The 23,579-nt window shown below is 50.4% G+C and overlaps 8 protein-coding genes across 8 annotated transcripts; 4 read left to right on the top strand and 4 right to left on the bottom strand.

Annotated features, from left to right (window-relative positions):
• Positions 1-176: 176 nt before the first annotated feature.
• On the bottom strand, positions 177-1,417 carry BX661DRAFT_181408 (Alpha/Beta hydrolase protein). The gene has a single exon (XM_051535702.1). It carries the CDS (start codon positions 1,354-1,356, stop codon positions 214-216), a length of 1,143 nt encoding a protein of 380 aa, XP_051392137.1. The 5' UTR covers positions 1,357-1,417; the 3' UTR covers positions 177-213.
• A 355-nt stretch (positions 1,418-1,772) lies between these two features.
• BX661DRAFT_100204 (Alpha/Beta hydrolase protein) lies at positions 1,773-3,246 on the bottom strand. Its single transcript, XM_051532378.1, has 2 exons — positions 2,648-3,246; positions 1,773-2,533 (listed from the first exon to the last, which is right to left on the bottom strand). The coding sequence occupies exons 1-2, from the start codon at positions 3,066-3,068 to the stop codon at positions 1,827-1,829; spliced, it is 1,128 nt and encodes a 375-aa protein (XP_051392136.1). The 5' UTR covers positions 3,069-3,246; the 3' UTR covers positions 1,773-1,826.
• Positions 3,247-3,881: 635 nt separating this feature from the next.
• BX661DRAFT_153127 (tRNA synthetases class I, catalytic domain-containing protein) lies at positions 3,882-6,473 on the top strand. Its single transcript, XM_051533248.1, has 2 exons — positions 3,882-6,092; positions 6,144-6,473. The coding sequence occupies exons 1-2, from the start codon at positions 4,017-4,019 to the stop codon at positions 6,327-6,329; spliced, it is 2,262 nt and encodes a 753-aa protein (XP_051392135.1). The 5' UTR covers positions 3,882-4,016; the 3' UTR covers positions 6,330-6,473.
• A 7,722-nt stretch (positions 6,474-14,195) lies between these two features.
• On the bottom strand, positions 14,196-16,823 carry BX661DRAFT_170561 (uncharacterized protein; the record flags this gene model as incomplete). Its single annotated transcript, XM_051533633.1, has 1 exon — positions 14,196-16,823. One exon carries the CDS (start codon positions 16,821-16,823, stop codon positions 14,196-14,198), a length of 2,628 nt encoding a protein of 875 aa, XP_051392134.1.
• Positions 16,824-16,966: 143 nt separating this feature from the next.
• BX661DRAFT_100152 (uncharacterized protein) lies at positions 16,967-18,051 on the top strand. The gene is made up of 2 exons (XM_051532377.1): positions 16,967-17,422; positions 17,708-18,051. The coding sequence occupies exons 1-2, from the start codon at positions 17,177-17,179 to the stop codon at positions 17,894-17,896; spliced, it is 435 nt and encodes a 144-aa protein (XP_051392133.1). The 5' UTR covers positions 16,967-17,176; the 3' UTR covers positions 17,897-18,051.
• BX661DRAFT_181399 (uncharacterized protein) lies at positions 17,952-19,621 on the top strand. The gene has a single exon (XM_051535701.1). It carries the CDS (start codon positions 18,206-18,208, stop codon positions 19,514-19,516), a length of 1,311 nt encoding a protein of 436 aa, XP_051392132.1. The 5' UTR covers positions 17,952-18,205; the 3' UTR covers positions 19,517-19,621.
• An 86-nt stretch (positions 19,622-19,707) lies between these two features.
• Positions 19,708-21,669, bottom strand: BX661DRAFT_204949 (uncharacterized protein). Its single transcript, XM_051538579.1, has 3 exons — positions 21,503-21,669; positions 20,886-21,283; positions 19,708-20,612 (listed from the first exon to the last, which is right to left on the bottom strand). The coding sequence occupies exons 1-3, from the start codon at positions 21,627-21,629 to the stop codon at positions 19,722-19,724; spliced, it is 1,416 nt and encodes a 471-aa protein (XP_051392131.1). The 5' UTR covers positions 21,630-21,669; the 3' UTR covers positions 19,708-19,721.
• A 672-nt stretch (positions 21,670-22,341) lies between these two features.
• Positions 22,342-23,419, top strand: BX661DRAFT_181397 (uncharacterized protein; the record flags this gene model as incomplete). The annotated part of the gene is made up of 1 exon (XM_051535700.1): positions 22,342-23,419. A coding segment is annotated over exon 1 (826 nt), but the record flags the coding sequence as incomplete, so codon positions are not given.
• Positions 23,420-23,579: the final 160 nt, after the last annotated feature.

Below are 23,579 nucleotides of genomic sequence, written 5' to 3'. Positions count from 1 at the left end.
AAACATGCCAGATTCTAAGTGCCTGCAGATCTCGGACATGGCAGATTCCTCACCTCTGGATCACACAAAAAGGTACTTCCACTCAGAATTGTCGCAATGCTTTTGTGCACACTCAACTTTATCCGCCGAACCGCGCGTAGCACACTAAATGTCAACTGATTTTTTTGTAGAGCCAATGAATTGTTTAATTAAAAAACAAATGTTTTTATCTTTTTATTTCCACTCAAGCATTCCGCGGACAAACTGCGAAAGCTGTTTGGGCAGCCAAGTTGTCATCTGGATACCTTCAAAGTACGCCAGGTGGCCGCCATACCGCGTGCATGCCAGAACCAGATTCGGGTTGGCCTTGATCTCAGCAAATGGGATTGTGCGCCTGTAGCACATGGGGTCGTCGAGTGCGTTAATGAACAACATTGGTACCTTGATATCCTTCAAATAGCGAACACTGCTGCCGCTGATGCTTAGTTCCTTGGCCGAGCTGTAACCAAACACCTTGGCAGTGTATGCCTCGTTGAACTCGTCAATGTTGCGTGACGCCGCAATTGCCTTGCCATTGAGCTCCACATTGCCAGCCAAGATGACTTTCTCGTTATTAGTGAATACCGAAACTAGCGATCGTGTTAATGCCGCCGCATACAAGTAGCGGTTTTTAATTGAAGGCTGGCTCATGTTAGTGACCGTTGTGTGAATGTCAAATGGGTTGCACACAGAGGCTGCCGCGACAAACCGACATTTGTCACTTTCTTCACCAATATATTTTGTCAAAATGTTGGCGCCCAATGAGAAGCCAATGCCGACCAGCGGGGCGTTGGGCCTAGTTCTGCCAATGTAGTCCATAAACTCGCGCAGATCCTCAGTCATTCCACCGTGAAAGGCCTTTGGCGTAGCCAAATCGACTCCATTGCACCCTCGACTGTGCAGCACAACTACCTGGTATCCATATGACTGTTGAGCGATGCAAGTAATAAACGATCTTATGTAATAGTCATAGCTAGACCCAGCAATGCCAGGAATCAGCACCATCAATGGTGAGTCTGGATGTGTGTCCAGTCGCGGCAATGCCCAGTCTACGGCCGCCCTTCCTCCATCGGAAAACTTGAATATCTCGCGCTCAAATTCAACCGGGCACCCGGCAGGCTTAAAGTGCTGCGTGTAGAGATAGATTGTTTGCAGGTCACCGTTGTGAATTGTCCACGGCGGCACATAGTATGCCTTTGAGGGGTCCGCTATTGTAGGACATGTGTATTTGAGCTGCTCCAAAAGCGTTCTGCCTCCACGCTGCGGCTGCTTTTCAGAAGGTGCGTGTGTCAGTTGGACCTTGAACCACGATTTGGGAAGAACTGCTGTGTACACCATTGGCAAGTATAATCCAAAAAAGTTGTAATATCAACAAACAAATGCAAAATGAAAGGCGGGAAAGGAAAGAGACAAGTCAACGCCAAGTAAATGAGCGGAAATTGTAGAATCTACAAATAACGAGTGGACTTTGTATTGTAAAATCCTGTCTCAGAACTGATATTCTGAACAAAATTTTTGCACAATGCATGTGTATGCTCATTTCATATTTGGCGCCACACATTTCGGCGATTGCGCCACTCGCGAAATTAACACTTTTACATTTGCTTTGCAGTTTGTTATCAGCCATGTTAGGGCTTCCTTGATAACAATATACAATGATATCTAAATAAAGCGCAATGGCGGCAAACCTGCTGGCAATATATCACTTTTACATTCAAATATTTTTTAGAGTAAAATAAAAGAGAATTAATGGGGTTTATTCCAGTTTAAAGTAATTAATAATAGGAGAATAGTAAAATGTATTTTTATCACTGCGCTGCTGGAGCATTGTGTTTGAGCATGGCCTTGAAGAACTGCGACACTGGGTGTTCGATCCACGAGGTGGGCCAAGTGCCGCCCATATATCCGATATGGCCGCCATGCTCTGTCAAGGCAAGCATGAGATAAGGGTTATTGATAAACTTCTCGTACGTTATGAGGGGCTCTATGCAGATGGGATCGTCGAGCGAGTTGAGAAACATAACTGGGATCCTTATGTTGTCCAAGAACGGACCGCTACTCGATTCATCCAACAGATGCTTGGCCGATTTGTACCCAAATGCCTTGCGCGTCATCTCCTCAGTAAACTCCATGATCGTAGTCGAGTTGGTGATATTGGGAACATTAAAGTCGATTGGCGCACTGGCAATGGCCTCCTTGTTGTTGTTAAACGCCGTTTTGAGAAAGTTAAGGATGGCGATATCGTAGATTTTGTTTAGACTGAAAAATCGAGAGTCGAGGTGCTGGATGACCTTGTACATGTCGTAGGGATTCCCCACAATTATGCCTGCCACTAGCGGGCATTGCTCGCCCTCCTCGCCAATGTACTTGGCCATTATGTTGGCGCCCAGCGAAAAAGAAAGCCCAAGCAGCGGGCAATTCGGTAAACGCGCATGGATACTGTTGATCACCTCGCGGTAATCGGTGGTCAGGCCACAGTGGAACGGCATGGGGGTTGTCAGCTTGGAGCTGCCGCCTACAAAAGTGAAAGTATTAAATAATTTTAATCTTTAATGTCAGTTTAACAACAATACGTGCCGATTAAACATGTGGAATTTATTTCCAGTCAACATCATGCGTTAATACTTACATCCGCGGCTGTGCACAACCAACACGCTGTAGTTCATCTTGACAAACTCGTTGTAGCATCTGCGCACGTAAAAGTCGCAGCTTGTTCCGGTGACTCCAGAAAGTATGGTGACTATCGGCCGCTCTGTGTGGTTTTCGCACAGAGCCCAATCCAAATCCACAATGCCCCCGTCAGAGAGACGGAATATTTCGCGAGTAAACCTGGGGCTTATCAAGCTGTGAGCATAGTAAAAGTAAAATCCAAGAAATGCATAGATGGTTTGGGCATGGCCACCGGGGACAAAGGGCGACGGATTGAATACCGCTCCCTCGGCGAGACTCGGGCACTCGTCTTGCACGATTTCTGCCAATGTCCTCTGGTTGTTGGCCTGAGTACCCATCAGCTGCGTTGTCTTTGCATGGACCAGGCGGACTTTAGGCATGGTCTCTGAAAATATGAGCTCTATGTGTCGTTTAATAATAAGTTTGTTTGGTAGGTGTGTTACAGAGTACAAAGATAGCGGGTTTTTTGGACAAGTTGCTGCCCCGCGCAACAGGGTCTCTCTGGGCCAAATGAATATTCGCAGGAAGCAACTCAATCAAGATGAGCTTATTCTCAGCGATAGTAACCTTCAATATTCGGCGGTAACTGGCAATGCATAAAGGCAGTAATTCCAAATGTTATGACTGCCATGACAATTTGGCAGACAATGCCGCTTCTTGATCCTGGCTGATCTTGCCGTTATTTAAAACACGAGAGTGGTGCCACTGCTGCGCATATCTGCCAGCATCACAGCGAGGCAAGCTTATCGACCGCCCATCGGCAGCACTTGCAGCACACGACACGCAGCGCTGAGAAAGAATGAAAGCCCGATTCGAGAGTGGAAAAGTTTGAATACCTTGCCATCACAATTCAATTTCATATCAACTCAATTCTGACTCATCTTTCGCGCCTTTTTGCTTTCCATCATGCATGAGCGCACGTGATGTAAAGCAGATTTGTAAAATTCATCAGACTGGCCCAGTTTTGCCAGACGCTTTTTTGTTTTTGTTTTCATAACGTACAAAATTTTCTCACCACTGTTTCTATTTTATTCTAACTAATCAAAGTTTGTTATTTTCTGATTGTTCTTTGAATTCCATACCACCACCATTACTCTATCTTTCTCCTTTGTTTCTTCCACAATACACCAGTAGACTATTTATTCATTTTTATTTCAAAAAGCTCCAAAAAACTTTTCGACGCTATGGACGCACTCATTTCCAAATTCGAGGCACTGGGACTCGCCGCTGAAAAGGCCAAGGAGGCCGCTGGCAATAAGAAGCTCGCACCTACTTTGAGCGGGATCATTGATGCTACTGGCCAGACCACTTTCGACAAATCATCGGGCATGCTGCTCTATACACTGGGAACCACAGTGACCAAGGACAAGACACCGCACGCCGAGTACATCGCCCAGGCCATTGCGAGCGGCCGCATTGCATCGACCGAGCAGCTGACTGCAGCTACAAAGTTCTGCATCAAGAATGATCCTCCCGCCAATGAACAGGCCTTTGACGAGGCCTGCGGTGTCGGCGTTGTCGTGAGCGACGATGAGATTTCTGCCAGCGTGAAGGATGTTATCGACAGCGTCAAGGCCTCGTTGGTGAAGGAGCGGTATCGCGGCCAAGGAAAAGTTCTGGGCCTGATTAAGAAGGCGCCCGCTTTACGGTGGGCTGACTCGGGCAAGGTGAAGAACGAGTTTGATGCTCAGGTCCTTGCGCTTCTGGGCCCTAAGGACGAGAGAGACGACCCTGCCGCTGCCAAGAAGGCCGCTGCCGCCACCAATAAGCCCGCCGCTGCCGCCAAATCCAACGCTGGTGCTGCTGCCAAGGCCCCCGAGGCCAAGAAGTGGGAGCCCGCGTCGCTCGAGGCCATGTTTGCCGACGGCGAAATCAGCCGGCTGCACAAGGCTGGAGAGAACCCGCAGATCAAGCCCGAGATTATGGAGGAGCATCTGCGCGCAACCAGGGGCATGGTCATCACACGCTTCCCGCCAGAGCCCAATGGCTACCTGCACATTGGCCACGCCAAGGCCATCAATGTCAACTTTGGCTACGCCAAGACCCACGGCGGCGTGTGCAATCTGCGCTATGATGACACCAACCCTGAGGCGGAGGAGCAAAAGTACGTCGACTCGATCCTCGATACCGTCCGCTGGCTGGGGTTCGAGCCGCACAAGATTCTGTACTCTTCGGACTACTTCCAGGAGCTTTTTGACCTGGCGGTCGAACTCACTAGCCGCGGCCTGGCATACGTGTGCCACTGCACTGGCGAGCAGATCCGCGAGCAGCGTGGTGGTGAGGACAAGGGCCCGCGGTTCTCCTGCGAGCACCGCGACAGGCCCATTGCCGAGTCCCTGGCGGAGTTCCAGAAGATGAAGGAGGGCCGGTATGCTGCCAACGAGGCGACTCTGCGCATGAAGATGGACATGGAGGACGGCAACCCGCAGATGTGGGATCTGATCGCCTACCGCATCCTGTACTCCAGCCACCACCGCACTGGCACCGAGTGGTGCATCTACCCAACCTACGACTACACGCATTGCCTGTGCGACTCGTTCGAGAACATCACGCACTCGCTGTGCACGCGTGAGTTCACCCTGTCGAGACAGTCGTACTACTGGCTGTGTGACGCCGTGGAGGTCTACAAGCCGGTGCAATGGGAGTACGGACGCCTCAACGTCACCAACACCTTGCTGTCCAAGCGCAAGCTATTGAAGCTTCGCGACGAGGGCCTGATCTCCGATCTGGATGACCCGCGCGTGTACACCATCCCGGCGCTGCGACGCCGTGGTGTGCCGCCCCAGGCAATCAACGCGTTTGTCCGTGAGCTTGGCGTTACCACCACGAGCGCCACCATCGACGTCGGCCGCCTGGAGAACCATATCCGCAGCTGTCTCGACGAGATCGCTCCCCGCATCATGGCCGCCATCAGCCCTGTGCGTGTTGTGCTGTCCAACCTTCCCGAGAGCCACCTGGAGATGATCGAGCTCCCTTACAAGCCGCGCGACGAGTCCTTCGGCTCCCACACAGTGCCCTTCACCCGCGTCCTGTACATCGACGCCTCCGATTTCCGCGATGTCGACTCGGCCGACTACTATCGCTTGGCCCCGAACAAGTCCGTTGGCCTGCAGGGCCTTTCCCACCCTATCACCTGCACTGAGGTCCGCAAGAACGCCGACGGCTCGATCGCCGAGCTTGTCTGCCGGTACGAGAACGAAGGCAAGCAGCCCAAGCCCAAGACCTTTATCCAGTGGGTTGCCGACTGCCCCCAGCTGGGCTCGCCGGTGCGCCTGGACGAAGTGCGCATCTACAACCCGCTGTTCAATCACTCTAACCCCGAGGACAAGAGCACAGTTCCAGAGGGCTTTCTGTCCGATGTCGACCGCAACTCGCTGCAGGTCTACAAGGGGGCTGTTGCCGAGGTTGGGCTCTGGGATTCGATCAAGAAGTTTGCAGCCACAGCATCGGGCAAGAAGGATCTGGCCGAAAACCACGTTGAGAATATCAGATTCCAGTTCATGCGCATTGGCTACTTTACCCTTGACAAGGACAGCGTTCTGACCGCCGAGTCTATTGCGAACGATAACGCCAGCGAGGCCAAGATTATTATGAATCGCATTGTTACGCTCAAGGAGGACTCGAAGAAGCAGTCCGCTTAAATTTAAAATTTTCTTTAACTTTTTTTTGATAGCAAGTTCAAAGTATTAATTTCTGGAATTTCAGCCAAGGCGCTATATTGTCAAATAATAAATAAATAGAGTAGGCAGGACAAGGATGAACTAGCTGCGTTGGTTGCACTTGACCCGTGTTCTGTGTATGTCCACCGAGCAAAAATAAATACATTAATTGTGCATGTTCACCGAGCAGCTATCTGACATGGTGGCTCAAAACATGGCTGACATAATACATGTTGATAGGAAGGGCTCGCCCGCACACAGGGCAGTGTATGTAGTGTCGCATTGGTATACCTGACATGTTTATTTTTCTTTTGAAAGGAAATGAAAAATATGAGTTCAATAAAAATATTACAGCAAGCTCGGTCAAACAACCCTGTGATAGACACACCCAGAATGCAAAATAATTGTGTCATTTTATAGGAAGCATTTGAGGCTTGGTCGCATTTGCAATATATATGTGCAGGATGTGTTTCCGGAATCAAATTGTTGTGCATATGTGATATATACTGGTGTAAATGGATTTTGGAATTTCCAGACGTTTATAGCGAATGTCCAGATTTTTAAGCGGGGGATTTTCAAAACCCATTTTTCACGCAAAAAGGCATCGTCAGAGTTGGCTGAACCCGAGTCTACAGCGACACCCGAGACTTTGTTCAAACCCAAGCCCAAGTCAAAGCCCAAGATTTTGATCAAGCCAAAGCCCAAGGCCAAGCGTGTGCGCAAGAACCCATCTGCTCCTGTTTCTTCTCTTCGAAAGAAGCAGCAAACTGATTAATATCGTCAACCATAGTGGTCTGCTGCCAGTAGTTTCCAAACACTTGTCAGGTTGCTAGTCAATCTGGGGGGGGGGGGGAATATCATTTTGAGGATACTTGTAGTCTCGTTCTTTTCTTTTAGTGTGCATCTTGACAATTTATATTTAAATCAAATACTAGAATTTATTTTGATCCGCTCATCTGATCACTGTAACAAATAAGCTATAAGATTTGTGTGCGAGTGTTTTTTGTTCAAAGTGACGACAACTTTCTTGACTCAAACCTACAGACAATTCAAGTGCTAAAACCGGCTTTTTTGCATTTGCATTTGTCCTCACTGCTTGTCCTTACTTTTCTTGCCTCGCACGCATATGCATACTGTCACGCACAGGACAATGTGTACAACGGTTTTTTTTATCGACTCGTGTTGCACCTTCATCTTCTTACCCACGTTGTTTTTCTTTCTTTATTTTTTCTTCTTTAAATTTGATAATTGTACAATCGGCGTTCTAATTGTTATTATTTTCAAATATTCTATTTCCTCTCTGTGTGTATCAAAACAACCAAAACAACAACATTTTTCATTTTCTCTCCCAGGCCACTGCTGTTATTTTTATATTTTTTTTAGCAATTTCTGCATTCGCATTTCTTTAATATCTTTGCTGCCACACATGGAGTACTTTGCGAAATTCACGCGGCATATTGCGACACCCAGAAGGGCAGCGCTCGGAGGCAGCACGTCGCAGCTCAACAAATTCGAAAAGGCATGGAAGACAGTTCAGAACATTTGCTACCACCAGTCAAAATGGCGCGGTATTCCAATCGATAAAACAGTCCTGCCCGTGCAGTTGGTTATAATGTTCGACCTTTTGGTCCAGGAGGACATCCGCCAGTCAGACACAGACGACTCGACAACAGGCGCATGCATGGAATACCTACTGGGTAACAATATTCTGGAGTCGCTGGTGCAGCTTGCAGAGAAGGACCAACCAGTCGGTATTCGCGGTGTGGTCATCAGAAACCTTTCCACGTTTGTCAACTTGACAGATGACAAGCTGCTGGTGCAAAAGGCAGTTCACAACCCAGTGTTGGAGCTGCTGCGTTCGTACGCCGTGCAGGGGAGCACTGGCGATATGAACACTTCACAGTCGGTAACCAGTCTGTTTAACACGCAACAGCACATTTACGATGACGACTTTGTCGACCTTCTGTACGCAATATGCAGCAAGATTCGTGGCGAGCCCATGCTGCTCAACATATTTTTTCAGGACCGCAAGTGGCTCAAGAGCATTGAGCAGCGCAGCATAAGCGCGGAGAGCATTACGGCGATGATGCGGAGCGTCGAGAGCCTGCGCAGTGAGGACACAGGTCGTAGGGGAGAGCCGGCATCGACCTCGTACGAGTTTGTGCTGTTTTCGCACTTGCTCCAGTTTGTGCATCTTGAGGGAAAGGCCGGTGACACGGGTCGAACAAGCCTGCTGTTTTTGCTGGAGTTGGCGACGACCGAGATCATGGCGTCTACCGGTGGGAACACGGCGCTCGAGCGATTCATAATAGAGGACAGCGGATTTGCAGCCATTTTGTCGGCGACTCTGGGCGCGCTGTACTCGCAGCTTCCACGCAGCCTTCGGGTGTCCACAGGTCCCGCTGCCGTGGTTCCCGAGTCTTTTCCCAGCTACTCGGCAGACCTACAGAATGCGATCGAGAGCTCGATATTTTCTGCTGATGGCGCTCGGGCCGCTAGCATTGACCGATGGACTGAGGGTGGGGGATCAGTCAGCTCGGCTAATGCCGAGTTCCGCTCGCGGCTTTTGGAATTTGCGAACTTGCTCGGTTTCATCCAGGAGGTATTGTACCGCTGCCCGTCGTCGTATGTGTGCAACCAACTCCTGAAGAACCTGCGCGAAAACTTTTTGCAAGCAATCATGTATCCAAGTTTACTGGAAAGCTCAGATACCGACGGCAGCAGCGTCGCAGTAATGAGATACCTGGAGACAATGCTACAGGTCGCACGGCATGAAGACTTGGTCAGCACAATTATGGACTTTTTGACAGACGAGGGCACAGGCGGCAACTCGCATAGTTTTGGCCAGGGCGAACTTGCGCCTGGCCAAAAGCGGCGGCAGTCTACTCCCGACGACTCCTCGCCAGCGTCAAACTCCACGGACTCTGGATGTCTTCCGTTCACGCTGCGCGATCTCGTGTACACAAACTTGCAGTCGACAGTGTCCATCGACGCGGTAGTATCGGCGCTAAACCTACTGCGGCTTATACTGAGCAAGCATTGCCGCTACTCGTCGCGCCTAATTGAGGTTGAGCGCGCACAGCCTTGCGGGATCAAGAACGGCTGGATGACCAATTGCACCGTCGCGATCGACGTTCATCGCCAGGAGCTGGACATGTACGCCCGACTAATGACGCAACTACAGCATGGAGACAGCAGCAAAAGAGACGGTGGCACCGACTCTGACAGTCAGGTGCTGCGCATCCCGTGGAGGCAAGACTCTCTACCAAAGTCCGAGCTCCGGCCGGCGGTGCCCGAGTCCTTCTCGACCGGGTATGACGAGTATCTCGAGGACGCGGCGCTTGACTGGGACTCACACAAGGCGTACCACGCCGAGCTGGACGTGCTTTTTGCAGCGAAGAGTGCGTCCAAACTGGGCTCACAAATGAACAGCCTCTCGCTCACAAACACACCCATTGGCATTGGCATTGGCCAGGATAAGCAGCACCAGATGCGGCCGCGCAAATACTCAGAGGCATTTATGATTTCTGCGAATAACACGGGTGCTCCAAAAAGTTTGCCGGCCAACAAGCTGTTGTCCGGGGCCAAGGCAGGTGCACACAGGCCTCTGGCTGCCGGTGCCGCTGGATCCAGGGCAGTCGCGTCTGCACCTTGCAAGCGCGCAAAGTATAACATCAAGCCATCGGATCCAATTGTCCGCGCGCTGATGAACCTGCTGACAAAATATTTTGCGCAGCCGCGCGAATGCAACCTGGCGCTGACTGGCGTGCTGGCCGCACTTGTCGGTTGCCAGCACCGGACGCTGGACCTGTGGCTGGGCTTTAACTTGGGAGCGTTGCTTGGTGGTGTTTTGAGCAAGCCCTGGTCCACATGGATGGATAACCTGCGCAACATCAGCGACGACGAGAGCGGATCGAGAGCTAGCGACAGCGAGGGCGAGGACAATCCGCGTGGTGCCCCTGGATTTGGCGGTGCGCCGGCAGCGGCAATTGCAACGGCCAATGCGTCAAAATACGCTGGGCTTGACCGCGAGCTGCAGGCGGCGGTGCGCACGCTCCCCAACGGTGCCACGCCGCCCTCGCTGTACCTGGTGATTAGCGGCCTGGTGCAGCAAGCTAGGGTGCTGCGGAACGAGATTCCTGACTTTTCGCGCCGGCTAAAGCGAGCAAGGAATGCACTGATGGGCATTGTCGAGGATGTCGACGATCTGGACGGTGAGCTCGAGAACACGGCGGAGTCCGCAGCCAAGACGCGTGTGATACGAGCGTACATCGCGGCCGCGACCGTGGGCTGTCATCGGCGAGTCTCGAGAACGCACGAGTGGCTGGCTTGTCGTCGGCCCCATCCAACCCGGCCTTGCTCGCGTCTGCCCATCGCAAGCGCAGCCCAAGCAACGCGACTGCATCATCTCTGTCGGCAGGCGTCCTGTCATCTGGCTTCCCGGCCTCTCGGCTGAGGGGCAGCTCGATAAGCCACGCATCGGATATGGCCTCTAACTCGTCGACGTCGACTGGTGCAAACAACACGCTGCGGCCTGGCAGTCACATGGGCTCCAGTGGCGCCGTCTTGGGCGACGACTCGATGGCGAGCTCATCGTGGCATGCGCTGAGCGTCCCGCCGGCCAACGCGAACATTGCCGAGTTTTTGGAAAACGTCATCATTTTGCAAGAGTCGATAAAGGAGATTATTGCACGCGTGCAGGTGCGGCGCGAAAACGGAGGTGATGAGGACGCGGTCTGTTAGAAGTGGCTTGCCGACGGTCTGACGAAAACACCGATAAAATTGATGTGCACATGCATGTCTGAGATAGCGTTTCTTTTAAAAAAATTGAGAGCTTGTCCAAAAAGGAGAAGAAACCCCCCAAAGCTAAATTGTTGTTTCGTGTGCAGATCGCGTTTCGATAATTACCTCTTTTTGTTTTTATTTTACACGAATAATTCGAAATTTTGCTTTCCTTATACAAACCAATCGCGGCAAAAATGGTCAGCGACAATGCGCAGCTGCTGGAGCAAGCGACAGAGCTTTTGCTTCGGTACTGGGTACGCGCCCTCACAAGTCTGGTGCTAGTCGCCGTAGCATATCTGTGGACAAAGCGCGGATACCAGGCGCCCTACGCGCCCTCAGACATATTTGTTCCCTCCACCTCAACATACCCGTCCAAGTCTACACGTCGCGCAGCAAAATATCCGTCTCGCAATTTGTCAACGATTTTTTGCACGGACGTATCGAGCTCCGTGACGCGCACTCTGGTCGGGGCATGGAGCACATAGCACAGGTGGTTTCGTTCCGCTTCGACTTGACGCTTGCCTGGCGAATTTTCCGCACGTTCATGTCCACGTCGCACACAGAGTATCAAGACAAGCGCAATGTCGAAAAATATGTCACGACGAGCGACTCATTGCTTGAGCAGGTTCTTGGGCCCGACCGTCTGCCGCTTGTTGGTTATTTTCGCGATGAGGTTCCAGAGGAGCTGGAGAACAGCCTGGCTGTCCAGATGGAGCGCATAGGCAAAGAGTATTTGGATCTGAATCCCAATGACCGGCTGCTGGATGTCAACTCGCAGTGGGGCGATCTCGCCGTGTACTTGGCCCACGACTATCAGGTGCCCACATGCGCTATTGTGGCCACGTCGTCGCAGCTCAACCATGCGACAAACTTGTCTGGCGAGTCCCAGGTGCAGAGGTTTTTGCGTTTTGTCACCGGCGACTACCGTGCCGTTACACAGTGCCTGCCGGCCGGATTGCCCCTGTTTACAAAGGTGCTGGCGATCGATGCGCTCGACACGATTGGCACGCGAAGCATTCCTGCCTTCTTGCGCTCAGTGAACGAAGTCATGGAGAGTGGCGGCCGGTTTATGCTTCAGGTCACCACCACCCCGTCCAGCCTAGGGTATAAGCCCAACAGACGCGCATTCTCGGGCCATCAACAGTCGATCATGGGAGACAGCGACAACAATCGGCCCGAGGACGGCGATGGGTTTAAAATACAGGGCGAAGAGGAGTGGTCAGAGCACTGGTGGTACCATTGGTTCCGCCAGCGGTACATTCAACCCGGTTCAGACACGAGCATGCTTATCAGTGTTGAACAAGTGATGGGTGAGCTGCAGCGGGCAGGATTTGAGGTTATCCAGATGGAGAGCCTAACGACAGACGCCGCGACGACCACAGCGGTATGGTGCAACCGACTTTGCGCGGCCAAGCGCCAAATCGAGATGGAGCTTGGCGAAGACGCATATAGAGCCTGGGAGCTGTATTTGAACTGGACCCAGAGTCTGTATTCTCGCGGGCGTCTTCACAAGCACTTCATTCTAGCCATGAAGCGCGCTTAAACGCGCACATGTGGTGGCCATAACGCGAAAACGCGTGATCAAGTTTCAATTAATATTTATTTATTTATGTGTTCGTCTATCAAATGATGTCTCTAAGACTTAAACACGTTTACTCGTAACACTGCAGCTCAGTCCCTTTGTAGTGTGAAAACACGCAGGAGATAATAATTGCAATGAAAACATGTACACTTCATGTTCAATATTGCAAAAATAAAAGACACTGAATACAATACAAAGATAATGCGGCAAATACCCGGCTTGAGGCACGTGGGTTCGTAAGGACAGTTTTATAAGTGAAAAGGAGATTGATAACCAAAAAAATTTCAGAAAAGAAAATTTCCATCGAGAATGGTACGCACGGCGGTCAAACGAAGCAAAAAACACCCGTCAGCATGAAAGATGTGAACTCAGCCTGACTCCCAGAAAATAATATAAAAGAGACAAGCTGGGTTGTCGTCCAAGCTGACTATCCGTATGTAAAAAAGTACCTGGCGCACTGGGCTGTCGGGCACTCATGGGAAGGACATCGAAGGCCGCAATATAATTCAACTTCCACAAGTAAATAGAGATGGTGCTGGTCCAAGGTATTGCAAACGCACTCGCGACACAGCTTCACGCACGCACATAAGCCGTGCGGACACCAATCACACACGAATGCACCAATGTTCGCGTTGGTTAGACTGGTCTGAGGTCCGCCAATGAACAATCTGGAGAGTCGACAAAAAGCTGCAAGCCACGCTAGCAACAAGTTAGCCCGGGCAAAACACGGCAACCCCGCATTGCATCGGCGCGCGCAAGCAAACAAGGAAAATGACAAGCGGTGGGAAACGCGGAACAAAGTCTATGTCTGAAAGCCTTCGTGCCAAGGACAGTTGAATAAATTGAGATGTGTTACAAGAACACGCCCAACCAGCCATGAGGTAGGCGGTAAAAATAGATAAATGTTTGTAGTTGCATTGTATGCCTGAACAAAGTCAAGGGTTAAGCATAAAGCTACAGGTATAAACTACAAGTTGGGCGAAACAAATGGAATAGAAGACACAAAAGAGGAATTGAGCGCAATAGCAATGACAATGGTAATGCAAATGAGATGGTGGGCGAATGCACATATACATGTACAGGAATACCAAGTGGATCGTGCAAATGATGCAAAATGACAAATTCGTATCTGGCTTTGCGGGTTTAAAGCATTAAAATGGCGAATAGATGGGCATGTGCAAACTTCTTACCTCAAAGGAACCTGTGAGTGACAAAGTGGACCAAAGGAAATAAAAAAACTCCAAAATGGTTTCAGGACTGGGATATGTTGGGATAAGCTGGGATAGGCTGGGATAAGCAAAGCAAGGAAAGGAGCATTCTGCAAAAAACGAGATGAAGAAATGCTGGGCAGACATTGGAAAAAGGACATGGAGATATAAAAATATAAAGGAGGAATTGGAGAGGTGGGAGGCACAAAAAATCAGAGCAGTGCTGAAGCACAAGGAGCAAAGGAATCAAGGGCGATATAAAAAGCGAGCTACTCATGGCCGCGTCAATGACGGCCGCGCCATATCAATTTTGTTCTTGATCATATAATATGCCGAGTGCACTTGATCGTATCCGCCGGTAATGACGATCAGCCGTTCCTTTGCGCCCTGCGCCGAGTCCTGAATGTCAACACGAGCATTGGTGGACTGGCGGATCTCGTGGATGGTCTCTCCGCGACGGCCGATGACCGCTCCAACTTTGTCCCCAGGAACGTAGATCTGCTGGATCGTCTGGCCCGCAACGGGAGGTGGGGGTCCTCCGGCTGTCAAACCCACCGGCCCTACGGGTCCCACTGGACCCGTGCTGCCCATACCCATTGGCGGCTGGAAGTGGCGGTTCTGTTGGTGGTGGTTTAGAGGCTGCTGTGGCTGCTGCTGGTACTGCTGATTCGGCTGCTGCTGTGGCTGTGACTGCTGATGATACTGTTGCGACTGCTGATGCTGATGCGGCTGGTGTTGCTGCTGATTCTGTTGGCTCGGAAGTTGGTGCTGCTGCTGCATCGGGGGACGGTTGCTACCTCTCGAATTATAGGGCCGCGGCTGGTAGGCACCGGCAGGTGGCGCGGGGCGGCTGTTGTACATGTTCTGGGCGGGTGCGGATGGATAACCGTAAGGTACCGGTGCCACAAATTGGTAGGGCGCAGGTGCGGGCGCGGGCGCGGGTGCAGCATTGTAGTTGTTGTTGTAGGCATTTACGAGCGGCTGGGCAGGAGAGACGGGAGATATGCCACTGCCGCCATAGCGCCCACCAGGCATGCCTCCGCCTCCACCGCCGCCCATGTTGCCACTACCCATGTTGCCGCCATTGATGTTGCTACCAGCGCTGTGCGGGCCATAATTTGGGTACGTGGTGGTCGGCGGAACGACATATGTGTTGTATGACATGGCTGGTGTCAACAGCGGCCGGGCATTGTTCGAGTGGCTGTTCATGCGGTAATTGCTGCCATACTGATTTGACGCATGTCCCTGAGGGGCACCGTTAGCGCCGACAGGCATGCGGTTGACCTGGCTCACAATGCCGGAGACGCGGTTGCGCGCGCTCTGGCGATCATTGTGCCGCCCAAACTTTTCGTTGCGGTTGGGGCTGGGTGCGCCGTACGGGTTGAACCGGCTGGAGCCCGGGTTATTGTTTAATCCAAAGCTGTTGCCTGGACCAGAAGCATTGCCCTTAATGTTGCCGCCAGCATAGTTAGGTTGCCTGACCTGCGCGTAACCGCCTCCCTGTCTGTGATTGGCATGATTGTTGGCGGCGCTGTTGTTGTTGCTGTTTTGGCGGAACCCGTTGCCCCGATTGCTCGAGTGGCTACGGTTGGCGGCGTACTGTTCGTTATGACCATGTCCCGTGCGCTTGTTGTCCTTACGCTTGCGAACGTTGGTCTCGACCGTCATCGCCGACGGGAGGTGGGCAGCGGGCACATAGTAGTCGGGGCTGTTATACGAGATCATGTCCTTAGTCAGGGCCTCAGCAATAAGAGAAATGGCCTTTTCAATGGACACCGGGGTGCCCAGCACGGCGACAATGCGCTCCGAGGACTGTGGGAGCGTCAGCTCGGAAGTGTGGATACTGACGGACGAGCTGTCGCGGATGTGGTTAATGGTTTTGCCGCCATGGCCCATGATGCTGCCCACGCACTTGTGTGGAACCAACATGCGCAGCGTGACTCGGTCAATGTTTCCATTCCTACGCTTCTTCTCAGCGGCGGGCTTGCCACTACCGGAGGCGTTGTCTTTGTCGGTAGCGGCAGCGTCCTTAGTAACCGACTCGTCACCTGCTGCGTCGCCTCCGTGTTTGGAAGCGCTCTCTTCGTCGTCGTCAGCGGCATCAGCGCAGGTCTCATCGTCCTTTGCAGCCTCTTTCTCAGAAGAAGCCTGGTTTGCAGCGCTGGTGGCAGCTGCCGCTTTTTTCTTGATCGACAGCATGCCTTCAGTAATCACCTTGTAAGCAGCAGCCACATTGGCAATATGGCCCTTGATAACCAGGACGCGGTCAACAACGATGTCGGGGTCATCCTTGCCGGCGATAATGGTTATCTGGGCGCCAGTATCTTGCTCGAGCTTCTCCTTGGCACCCTCCTCGTGCTCGAAAATGACATCAACATCTTTGCGAGTGACCACTGCGCGGATGACAAAGTTTTCGAGATGCTTAGCGATGACTTTCTTGACCGTTACAGGACCACTGCTTTCGGTGGCGGCCGCAAGGCGCTTGGCCGGGGGCTCCTTCAAGTCTCTCTCCTCCTTTTCGTCCTCGGACCAGTCGGCATCTACATGGAGGTTGATGTCCTCGCTCTCTTGGTCGGCAGAGACGTTCTTGCTCTCCTGGGTATTCTTGCGGGTCCGCTTTTTGCCAACGATAGGCGCGCTGGCAACCTGCTTTGGTGCCTTTGTCTTTGCCGGTTTGACTGGCGACGGAATGGGGCTTGGGCTTGGGCTGGGACTGTTGTTACGGACTTGCTCGTCCTCGTGCTCATCATTCTCTTCTTCGTGATTGTGCTCCTCTTCGTCATCAGTGCGAGGCGGCTCATCAGCACCCGCCTGCGGCCCTTGGGTGCTGTTGTTCTCGGGCTCATCGCCCGGAGTGTTCGAAATGACAAATAGATCCGAGTGATCTCCAGTGTCAGACATTATAAAAAAGCAATAAAGAATATGAAAATAAATCTAATGGCAGTTATAAATTGACAACGAATGAGTGCAAGATTTGTATTTTAAAAATGAAAGACAATCTGATGTTGAAAAGAAAAGAAAAGAAAAGACAAGGTACACACGTACTTTGTTTTAGCAGCTGACACAGTTTTTACTTTTCACGGAAATTATCCTCCTGTTTACTTATGCATAGAGCTTCTGAAAAGTTTCCATCACAACCATGTTAATCGACCGACTGGAGATTAGTATCAGCGAAAAGCTTGAGCTTGACCTTTATTCTTGGGACCTTTTGTTCAGGCTGTGTCGCAGAAATAGCTGTCGCTTGGGTCTTGAATATGAGCTTGATTCTTTTGACTCTGCACTTATGCTTTTTGTTGAATATGATCTTGGCTGGACTTGGAAGGCGTCGCTGCGGCATAGTACGCGTCAGCCTTCTTCTGGGCTTTGTATGCAAGGTAATGGAGCCTGTGATACAGTGGGATGGACAAATCAGCACCATTGGTGGTAATGGTGTAATGCCAGGCCACGGTTTTCTGGTAGAACTCGTTGAAAACTTATTCAGCCTTGTGCATCTCCAAAAGGTATTCGATGTACTTGTCGGGATCCAAAGACCTTGACCCTGCATGGGCCAATGCGGTCTCGACCTTACCGACGGTGGTGTGCCAGCCCTTGTTGGTGATGCAAAAAGCTTGAATAGCCGGGTTACTTTGTTGACATTGCGCGTCCAACTCCACACCTACTCCAGCTGGGGTGGGGGAGAGCCAGCCCCCCAAAAATACAGCCAATAGAAGAGTAAACACGTGCTAGTAGATTTTATTTAATTACACTGGTGTAAATGGATTTTTGGAATTTTCAGACATTTATAGCAAAAGTCCAGCTTTTTATGTGGGGGGTTTTCGAAACCCATTTTTTTATGCAAAAAGACATCGTCAGAGTTGGCTGAATCCGCGTCTGCAGCGACACCTGAGACTTTACCCAAGCCCAAGACCAAGCGTGTGCGCAAGAATCCATCTGCCCCTGCCTCTTCTCTTCAAAAGAAGCAGCGAACTGATTAATACCGTCAACCATAGTGATAGTGGTCTATTGCCACTAGTTTCTAAACACCTTTCAGGTTGCTATTCGATCTGTGGGAAGGATGTCGATTTACAGGATATAGCCTCATTTTTTCTTTTGGTGTAGCTTTGCTGGGCGCAGTCTTTGTAAAAAGCACACACCCGCAGCCTTTATTTTATGAAGCAAAAAGCTGACACGCTTTTCACTTTCTTTTGTTTTTATTATACTTCCAATCGACAAGCACCCGCATTTTTTCTTCTATTTGCATTCAAATAGCTCATAACATTACACATTACCAAATTCAACCCACCATGAGTAATCAGGCTGACCAACTCGCCACCGAGATATTCGGGCTTCTCCGCAGCAGTGACGTATCCGACGTCCAGCAAATTGTCCACAGCTTCATTGGCAGCAAGCTAGCAGAGACCATAAGCAGCAGCGGATCCTCGGAGCAGCTGCTTATTGCGCTTGTCGACGCCAGCCTCAACGAGAAGGTCAACCCAGGGACCTCGACAGCGCTTTTGGCTGAGATTGTCGCTGTTGTAAGCAAGAACGAACAAAGCTTTGGCCAGAATGTGCAGAAAAACGTCATTCGCCACCTGCTGGGTCGAATCCAACAGCGGTCGATGGCCTACGAGAGCGTTATTATCGCCGCGCGCCTGGCTATGGCGGCCATTTTGGTTGCCGGCGAGAGCTGGGAGGATGCAGCACGCGAGCTGCGCGAAATTCGGTTTGATCAGCTGCAAAAACCTGTTGACATTGGGGCCAAGTTTGAAGTTTACGTGCGGGTCATGGAGTATTATGTCAAATCAGGGAACACGGAACAAGCGTTCCAGGCACTGACTCGTGCGGCCGCGGTTGCCCCCCTAGTAAACAACGCTGCGCAGATAATCTGGTACCGCAGTGTCCAGGCCGAAATCTACAGCTTGACGCACAGGTATATTGACGCTGCCACTGCATACCGCAACGTCAGCCAGTCGGACCTGAAGGACGTTTCTCAGCAGAGCAAGCTCTTGGAATCAGCTATCCAGTGCGCGGTCCTGGCGGATGCCGGCCCGCAGAAGATGCGCCTGTTGACTAGTCTGCACCGCGAGAAGCTGGCGTCCACGCTGCCGTCGTTCGGCATCCTAGAGAACATGGTTTTGAAGCGACTGGTCAGGCCGGCCAAGCTCGAGGAATTCGGCAAGCGTGCACAGCTCCCACAGGACAAGGTAAGCATTCTTGAGCATGCCGTTCGCGAGCACAATGTGTTTGTTCTGTCGTCGCTGTACACGAACATGAAGTTTGAGAATCTAGGCCGGTCTTTGGGCATTGATGCTGACGAGGCCGAGATGACGTGCTCACGGATGATTGCGGAGGGCAGAATGAAGGGCCGCATCGACCAGATTGACGGCGTCATCACCTTTGAGGGCGCGCACGAGGTCGAGGAGGTTGCGGCCGCCATATCTTCGCTCAAGAGACATGCCAAGGAGCAGCAGCCGCCGATGCATTTCCGCGAGACTGTTTCTGCCAAGTGGGACCTGCGGATCGTTAACCTGTGCCAATCCATTGAGGATGCTGTTGATCTGCTGATTGAGCGCCATCCTGCGTACGCGAACACTCTGTTCCGGAGCATCGAATAAATAAGGAATTGTTTTTTATTAAAAGTACTATTACAAGCATTGTAATTAGCCTAAAAAAGAAGTCTTGGTATGTCATGTGTTTTTGCACGAATAGTAACATATATGCAATTATAATTAATATATCCAGTTGATATACATATATGAACTTATAAATGCAAAAATTTAATAATTAAAAAATAATAATATTTGTTCCCAAGCTTGGTCGTTAAACCTCCTTGTCTTCAAAGTGGCGCATGGTTTTCGAAATGAGCTTGCGAGCGCTCCTCACTTCATCCGACAGTCCGATGATAGTTACCACGCGGTCAGGCATGTTGCGCACTCGTGGCGACAGATGTATACTGGCACCACTGTCGGACTTTATTCTTTCCAAATGGCAGCCGTTGCGGCCAATAAGACGACCAGCAATAAAGTCCGGAATAACAAGTTTTTCTTCAGTTCCACGACTATATCTGCCATTGTCATTGCTATTTCTGCTGCTGCTGCTGCTTGTGTCATGCCCATCTTTGGCGCGCATGGGGGACCGTTCGGTTGGCCAAATGTATTTTGTGGGCGACTCACGACTCTCAGCATTGTCTGATGATCTGCGCAACCGCTTACCGCCTGAATACGCGCCCTGCGCACTGTCTTTTTGCTCGACAACCAACGCCGACCGCGATCTCTTCCTACTATGGTCACCATCCAAAGCACTCCTACTTGGTCCAGGTCCGCCAATCAAAATTTTCTCTTGCGCCAAAAACAGGTTCAGTCCATTTTTCGTCGGCTTGTATAGCGTCGCCGCATCCTGCATGCGGGTCAACTCGGACTCTGTGGCTTGGAGAAGGCCTGTGGCGGCCGCCCTTAATCCGTCATCGGTTCCGGTGATTTCAACTATGCGCTCGTGTGTGAATGGGATGGCAGTGTTGGATATGTGCACCCGATTGATTCCTGAGATTTGGCGCAGCTTTTCAATGCGGGATCCACCGGAGCCGAGAATGAAGCCGATGACCTTTGTGGGGAATAAAAAGCGCAGAGACAGAATGGTTTGCTGCTGCTGTGGCGTGTCCTTTTCGCCAACGGATTGCTCGTGGTTAATGTGTTCTGCCAGTGTGTGGACGGCCTAAGTGTCAAGAATGGTATTATTTTGAAAGAGATGTTCTTAGTAGCAGTGATAGAGCACGCGTAAGCGTGAGTGAGCAAGTGAGTGAAAAGGTAGTATTTGCAAATATGGAATTGTGGCTATGTGCTGGAAAATAAAATGTTTGCGTTACTGCGTATTAGGAAATAAAACAAAGAATGCAAGTACTGCGTCTTTTCGACCTTAATTCAAGGCCAGCACAAAAAGATACAAGAAACAAAAGTGCAAATGCATGAAAAAGGATTGGTGACTTACATGCGCGATGTTATCAATGGTTCCGCGAATAACAACAATGCGGTCCTCAAAGTTGCTGCTGTTTGCAGTGATAAACCAGTTGGCTCTAGTTGATTCTTTGAGCTTTATGATATGGCGGCCATTCTTTCCAATCAACATGCCGCCGTCCTCCGCGGGAAATACGAGTCTCAAAGTGAGGATGTCTTTGATGGCATCACTGGGGTTCTTGGCTGTAGATACAGCTGCAGTGGCAGGTTGTTTGTCGGCTGCTGGGCTGTGTGATTCCGCGGTCACTGTGCTCTCTTCGACATTGAAAGGGCCTTCTTCGCTGTCGCTGTCGTTGTCATTGTCGCTGTTGTCATTGTCATGGTATTTGCCTGCTGATATAATGTAAAGGTGCTCGGAGTCGCTTACCGCTTCTAAAGAGTTGTATTTCAGAGTAAATAATCCAAAAAAATTGTTTAGTGTTTTCGGCTTGCTCAATACAAACACGCTTTTTAATTTGCGAAAAATGAAAGAAAAATATTTCAGGTTTTATTAAAGTCGATCCTGGAGTACCTGCTTTCTTTATTTATTTCTTTGTGTATGAGTGTTTTAGACATGGACAGAGTAAAAAAATTAGAGTGCGAATGGCGTACCTAGTTCAATATCTGACAAGTTTTCTGGTATATCACTGGGTATTTCAATGTTGGTTGTATTGCGGCCATTGACCCTGGCTGGTTGTTTTGTCGTCTGGCGCAGCGTGGGTCCGTCCATGTACATCATTATAAAGAAAGAGTATGTAAAAGTATAAGCTGAGCTAAAGACGCAATTAAATAAAAAATAATAGTCAAAATAAATGAAAAAGTGAAGCAAAACAAAAGAAGACGAAAAAAACAGCTTGGATCTACTTAAATGTCCACATTCTCAGTCAACTCAAACGGTCAAAAAATACATTAGTTAGATTAAAATTTAGAAAAATTGAATGTATGTGTGGGGAACACCTGTGTGTGTGTGGGGGGGGGATGGTAATGGTGGTTGCCAGTATACAGAAAAGAAAACCAATTTTATAAGATGGCTGATGACCTGAAGCCTGGAAGCAACATTATCATCATTATCAGTGCCCTTCCCCCCACACAAACGAACAAACAAAACACAGACAAATATTATATTTTTACATTTCCTTTGCTGCTTATTTTGTTGCACGTTACCAAAAGAAAAGTGGAAACTTGAAAATTTGACAAATATTCTTTCGGCTCTTAAATGGCTTTAAATGGCTTTAAATGAGTTTGACGATTTTTATTTATTTTTATGCTTGGTCCAGCATTTTGCGAAGTTTTTATGACGAGCCGTTTCTGGTTGGATTGTCGTAAAGTGAGCCGAAATGAGAGGCAATATTATGAGCTGCATATTTTCTGCGCTCCCCAATTCAATGTCTGCGCGTGCTTAAAGTGGTGCGATTTTCAGTGATATTTTAGTGTTTTTGTTTTGTGTTTCATTAAAATTGAAATTTATTAGCTGCAAGCAATCATCTATCCATCCATTCATTTATTCAGTTATTTTTATTATTATTTATTCGGTTGAATCTCAGGGAAAAAGGACCAAATCAATTAAATTTAAAGGGCGAGATGAACGAAGAACCAAAGCGGTTTTCGCTCTCTGACTACCAGAGCAAGCGCGGGGCAGCCAAGCCCGCCTCAGCAGCGGTCTCGACCAACGAGCAAAAGAGCGAGCTTGAGGAGCTGCACATGCTTTTAGGCACTAGCTCAGTCGACACTGGCGGCATTTACGCGGCGTCCGACGTCAACATGGAGGATCCCGGGATCCTACGCACCCCCGGCGCATCGCCCGAGCCACCCGCCAACCACGAGGATGGCGAGGATGTGGATTCGCGCGATGGGCGGCGTGGAGACAAGCGCGAGTCGCGGTCCTCAAAAAGTAGCAGGCAGCGGCGCAGCAGCCGTAGCCGCCACACTAGCCACCGTAGTCGCAGCCGCAGCCGCTCGCGCTCGCGGTCTCGGTCGCTTATGCGTAAGGCTGACCGGAAGAGTGATAGGCGCAATGACAGGAGAAGCGACAGGCGATCGCGCGGTAGTGATAATGAGAGCAGGTCACGGAGCCGCAGCGGGCGTAATGCGCGCAGCAGCCGGCATAAGCGTCGCGACAGGTCGCGTTCGCGGTCGGTATCCAAGGAGCGCGAGAAGGAGAAGGAGAAGGAGAAAGATAAGAATTCTGGCGCTGACGCTGATGCTGACTCTGACGACGATAAGGTCAGTATGCGCTGCGTGTTCCCGTATGAGGACGGAGGCATTATTATTGGGCTCCGTGGTGCGCATCTGACGAAGTTGCGCAAGGCGGTGCCGCTGGTCGACCTGCGCATCTCGAACGAGACGAACGACCGCCAGGACCGCATTCTGGTCGTCCGTGGCTCTGTGAAAAACGTTGCTGAGGTAAGCTGATGGGATGCTGCTTGCTTTGTGTTCCTTGGTTTCGTCTGTCATGTGTTTGTTTGTGTGGCTTTTTTTGTTCCTTTTTATTTAGGTGGCCTTACCTCGGATTGGTTGGGAAGCTCTGTGGCTTTTTTTTTTTAGCGATGGGAGACCATCGAAGTATGTTTTCCCAGGGTGCATTGAAGGCTTTAATTCTATATCCATCATTTTTTGATAATGTCCACTCGTCCAGCCAAGAACGCCCACCCTCCTGCCTGGCTGGCTGAATTTTGCTGTTTTCCAAAGC

This window comes from Kickxella alabastrina (assembly GCF_025024165.1).
Source record: "Kickxella alabastrina strain RSA 675 chromosome Unknown BX661scaffold_9, whole genome shotgun sequence".
NCBI lineage: Eukaryota > Fungi > Kickxellomycota > Kickxellomycetes > Kickxellales > Kickxellaceae > Kickxella > Kickxella alabastrina.
Note: the sequence above shows the minus strand (reverse complement) of the source record. Positions and strands in the feature narration are given on the sequence as shown.

What these genes read in the sequence shown, in the direction of transcription:
- BX661DRAFT_181408 (XM_051535702.1), bottom strand. Translation starts at nt 1,356, where the DNA reads ATGGTGTACACAGCAGTTCTTCCCAAATCGTGGTTCAAGGTCCAACTG.
- BX661DRAFT_100204 (XM_051532378.1), bottom strand. Translation starts at nt 3,068, where the DNA reads ATGCCTAAAGTCCGCCTGGTCCATGCAAAGACAACGCAGCTGATGGGT. An exon ending in GGTTGTGCACAGCCGCGGAT is followed by an intron (nt 2,534 to 2,647) that starts GTAAGTATTAAC and finishes TCACTTTTGTAG; the next exon opens with GCGGCAGCTCCAAGCTGACA.
- BX661DRAFT_153127 (XM_051533248.1), top strand. Translation starts at nt 4,017, where the DNA reads ATGCTGCTCTATACACTGGGAACCACAGTGACCAAGGACAAGACACCG. An exon ending in ACAAGGGGGCTGTTGCCGAG is followed by an intron (nt 6,093 to 6,143) that starts GTTGGGCTCTGG and finishes GCATCGGGCAAG; the next exon opens with AAGGATCTGGCCGAAAACCA.
- BX661DRAFT_100152 (XM_051532377.1), top strand. Translation starts at nt 17,177, where the DNA reads ATGAGCTTGATTCTTTTGACTCTGCACTTATGCTTTTTGTTGAATATG. An exon ending in GCCTTGTGCATCTCCAAAAG is followed by an intron (nt 17,423 to 17,707) that starts GTATTCGATGTA and finishes AGACATTTATAG; the next exon opens with CAAAAGTCCAGCTTTTTATG.
- BX661DRAFT_181399 (XM_051535701.1), top strand. Translation starts at nt 18,206, where the DNA reads ATGAGTAATCAGGCTGACCAACTCGCCACCGAGATATTCGGGCTTCTC.
- BX661DRAFT_204949 (XM_051538579.1), bottom strand. Translation starts at nt 21,629, where the DNA reads ATGATGTACATGGACGGACCCACGCTGCGCCAGACGACAAAACAACCA. An exon ending in CTTGTCAGATATTGAACTAG is followed by an intron (nt 21,284 to 21,502) that starts GTACGCCATTCG and finishes ACAACTCTTTAG; the next exon opens with AAGCGGTAAGCGACTCCGAG. An exon ending in CCATTGATAACATCGCGCAT is followed by an intron (nt 20,613 to 20,885) that starts GTAAGTCACCAA and finishes CTTGACACTTAG; the next exon opens with GCCGTCCACACACTGGCAGA.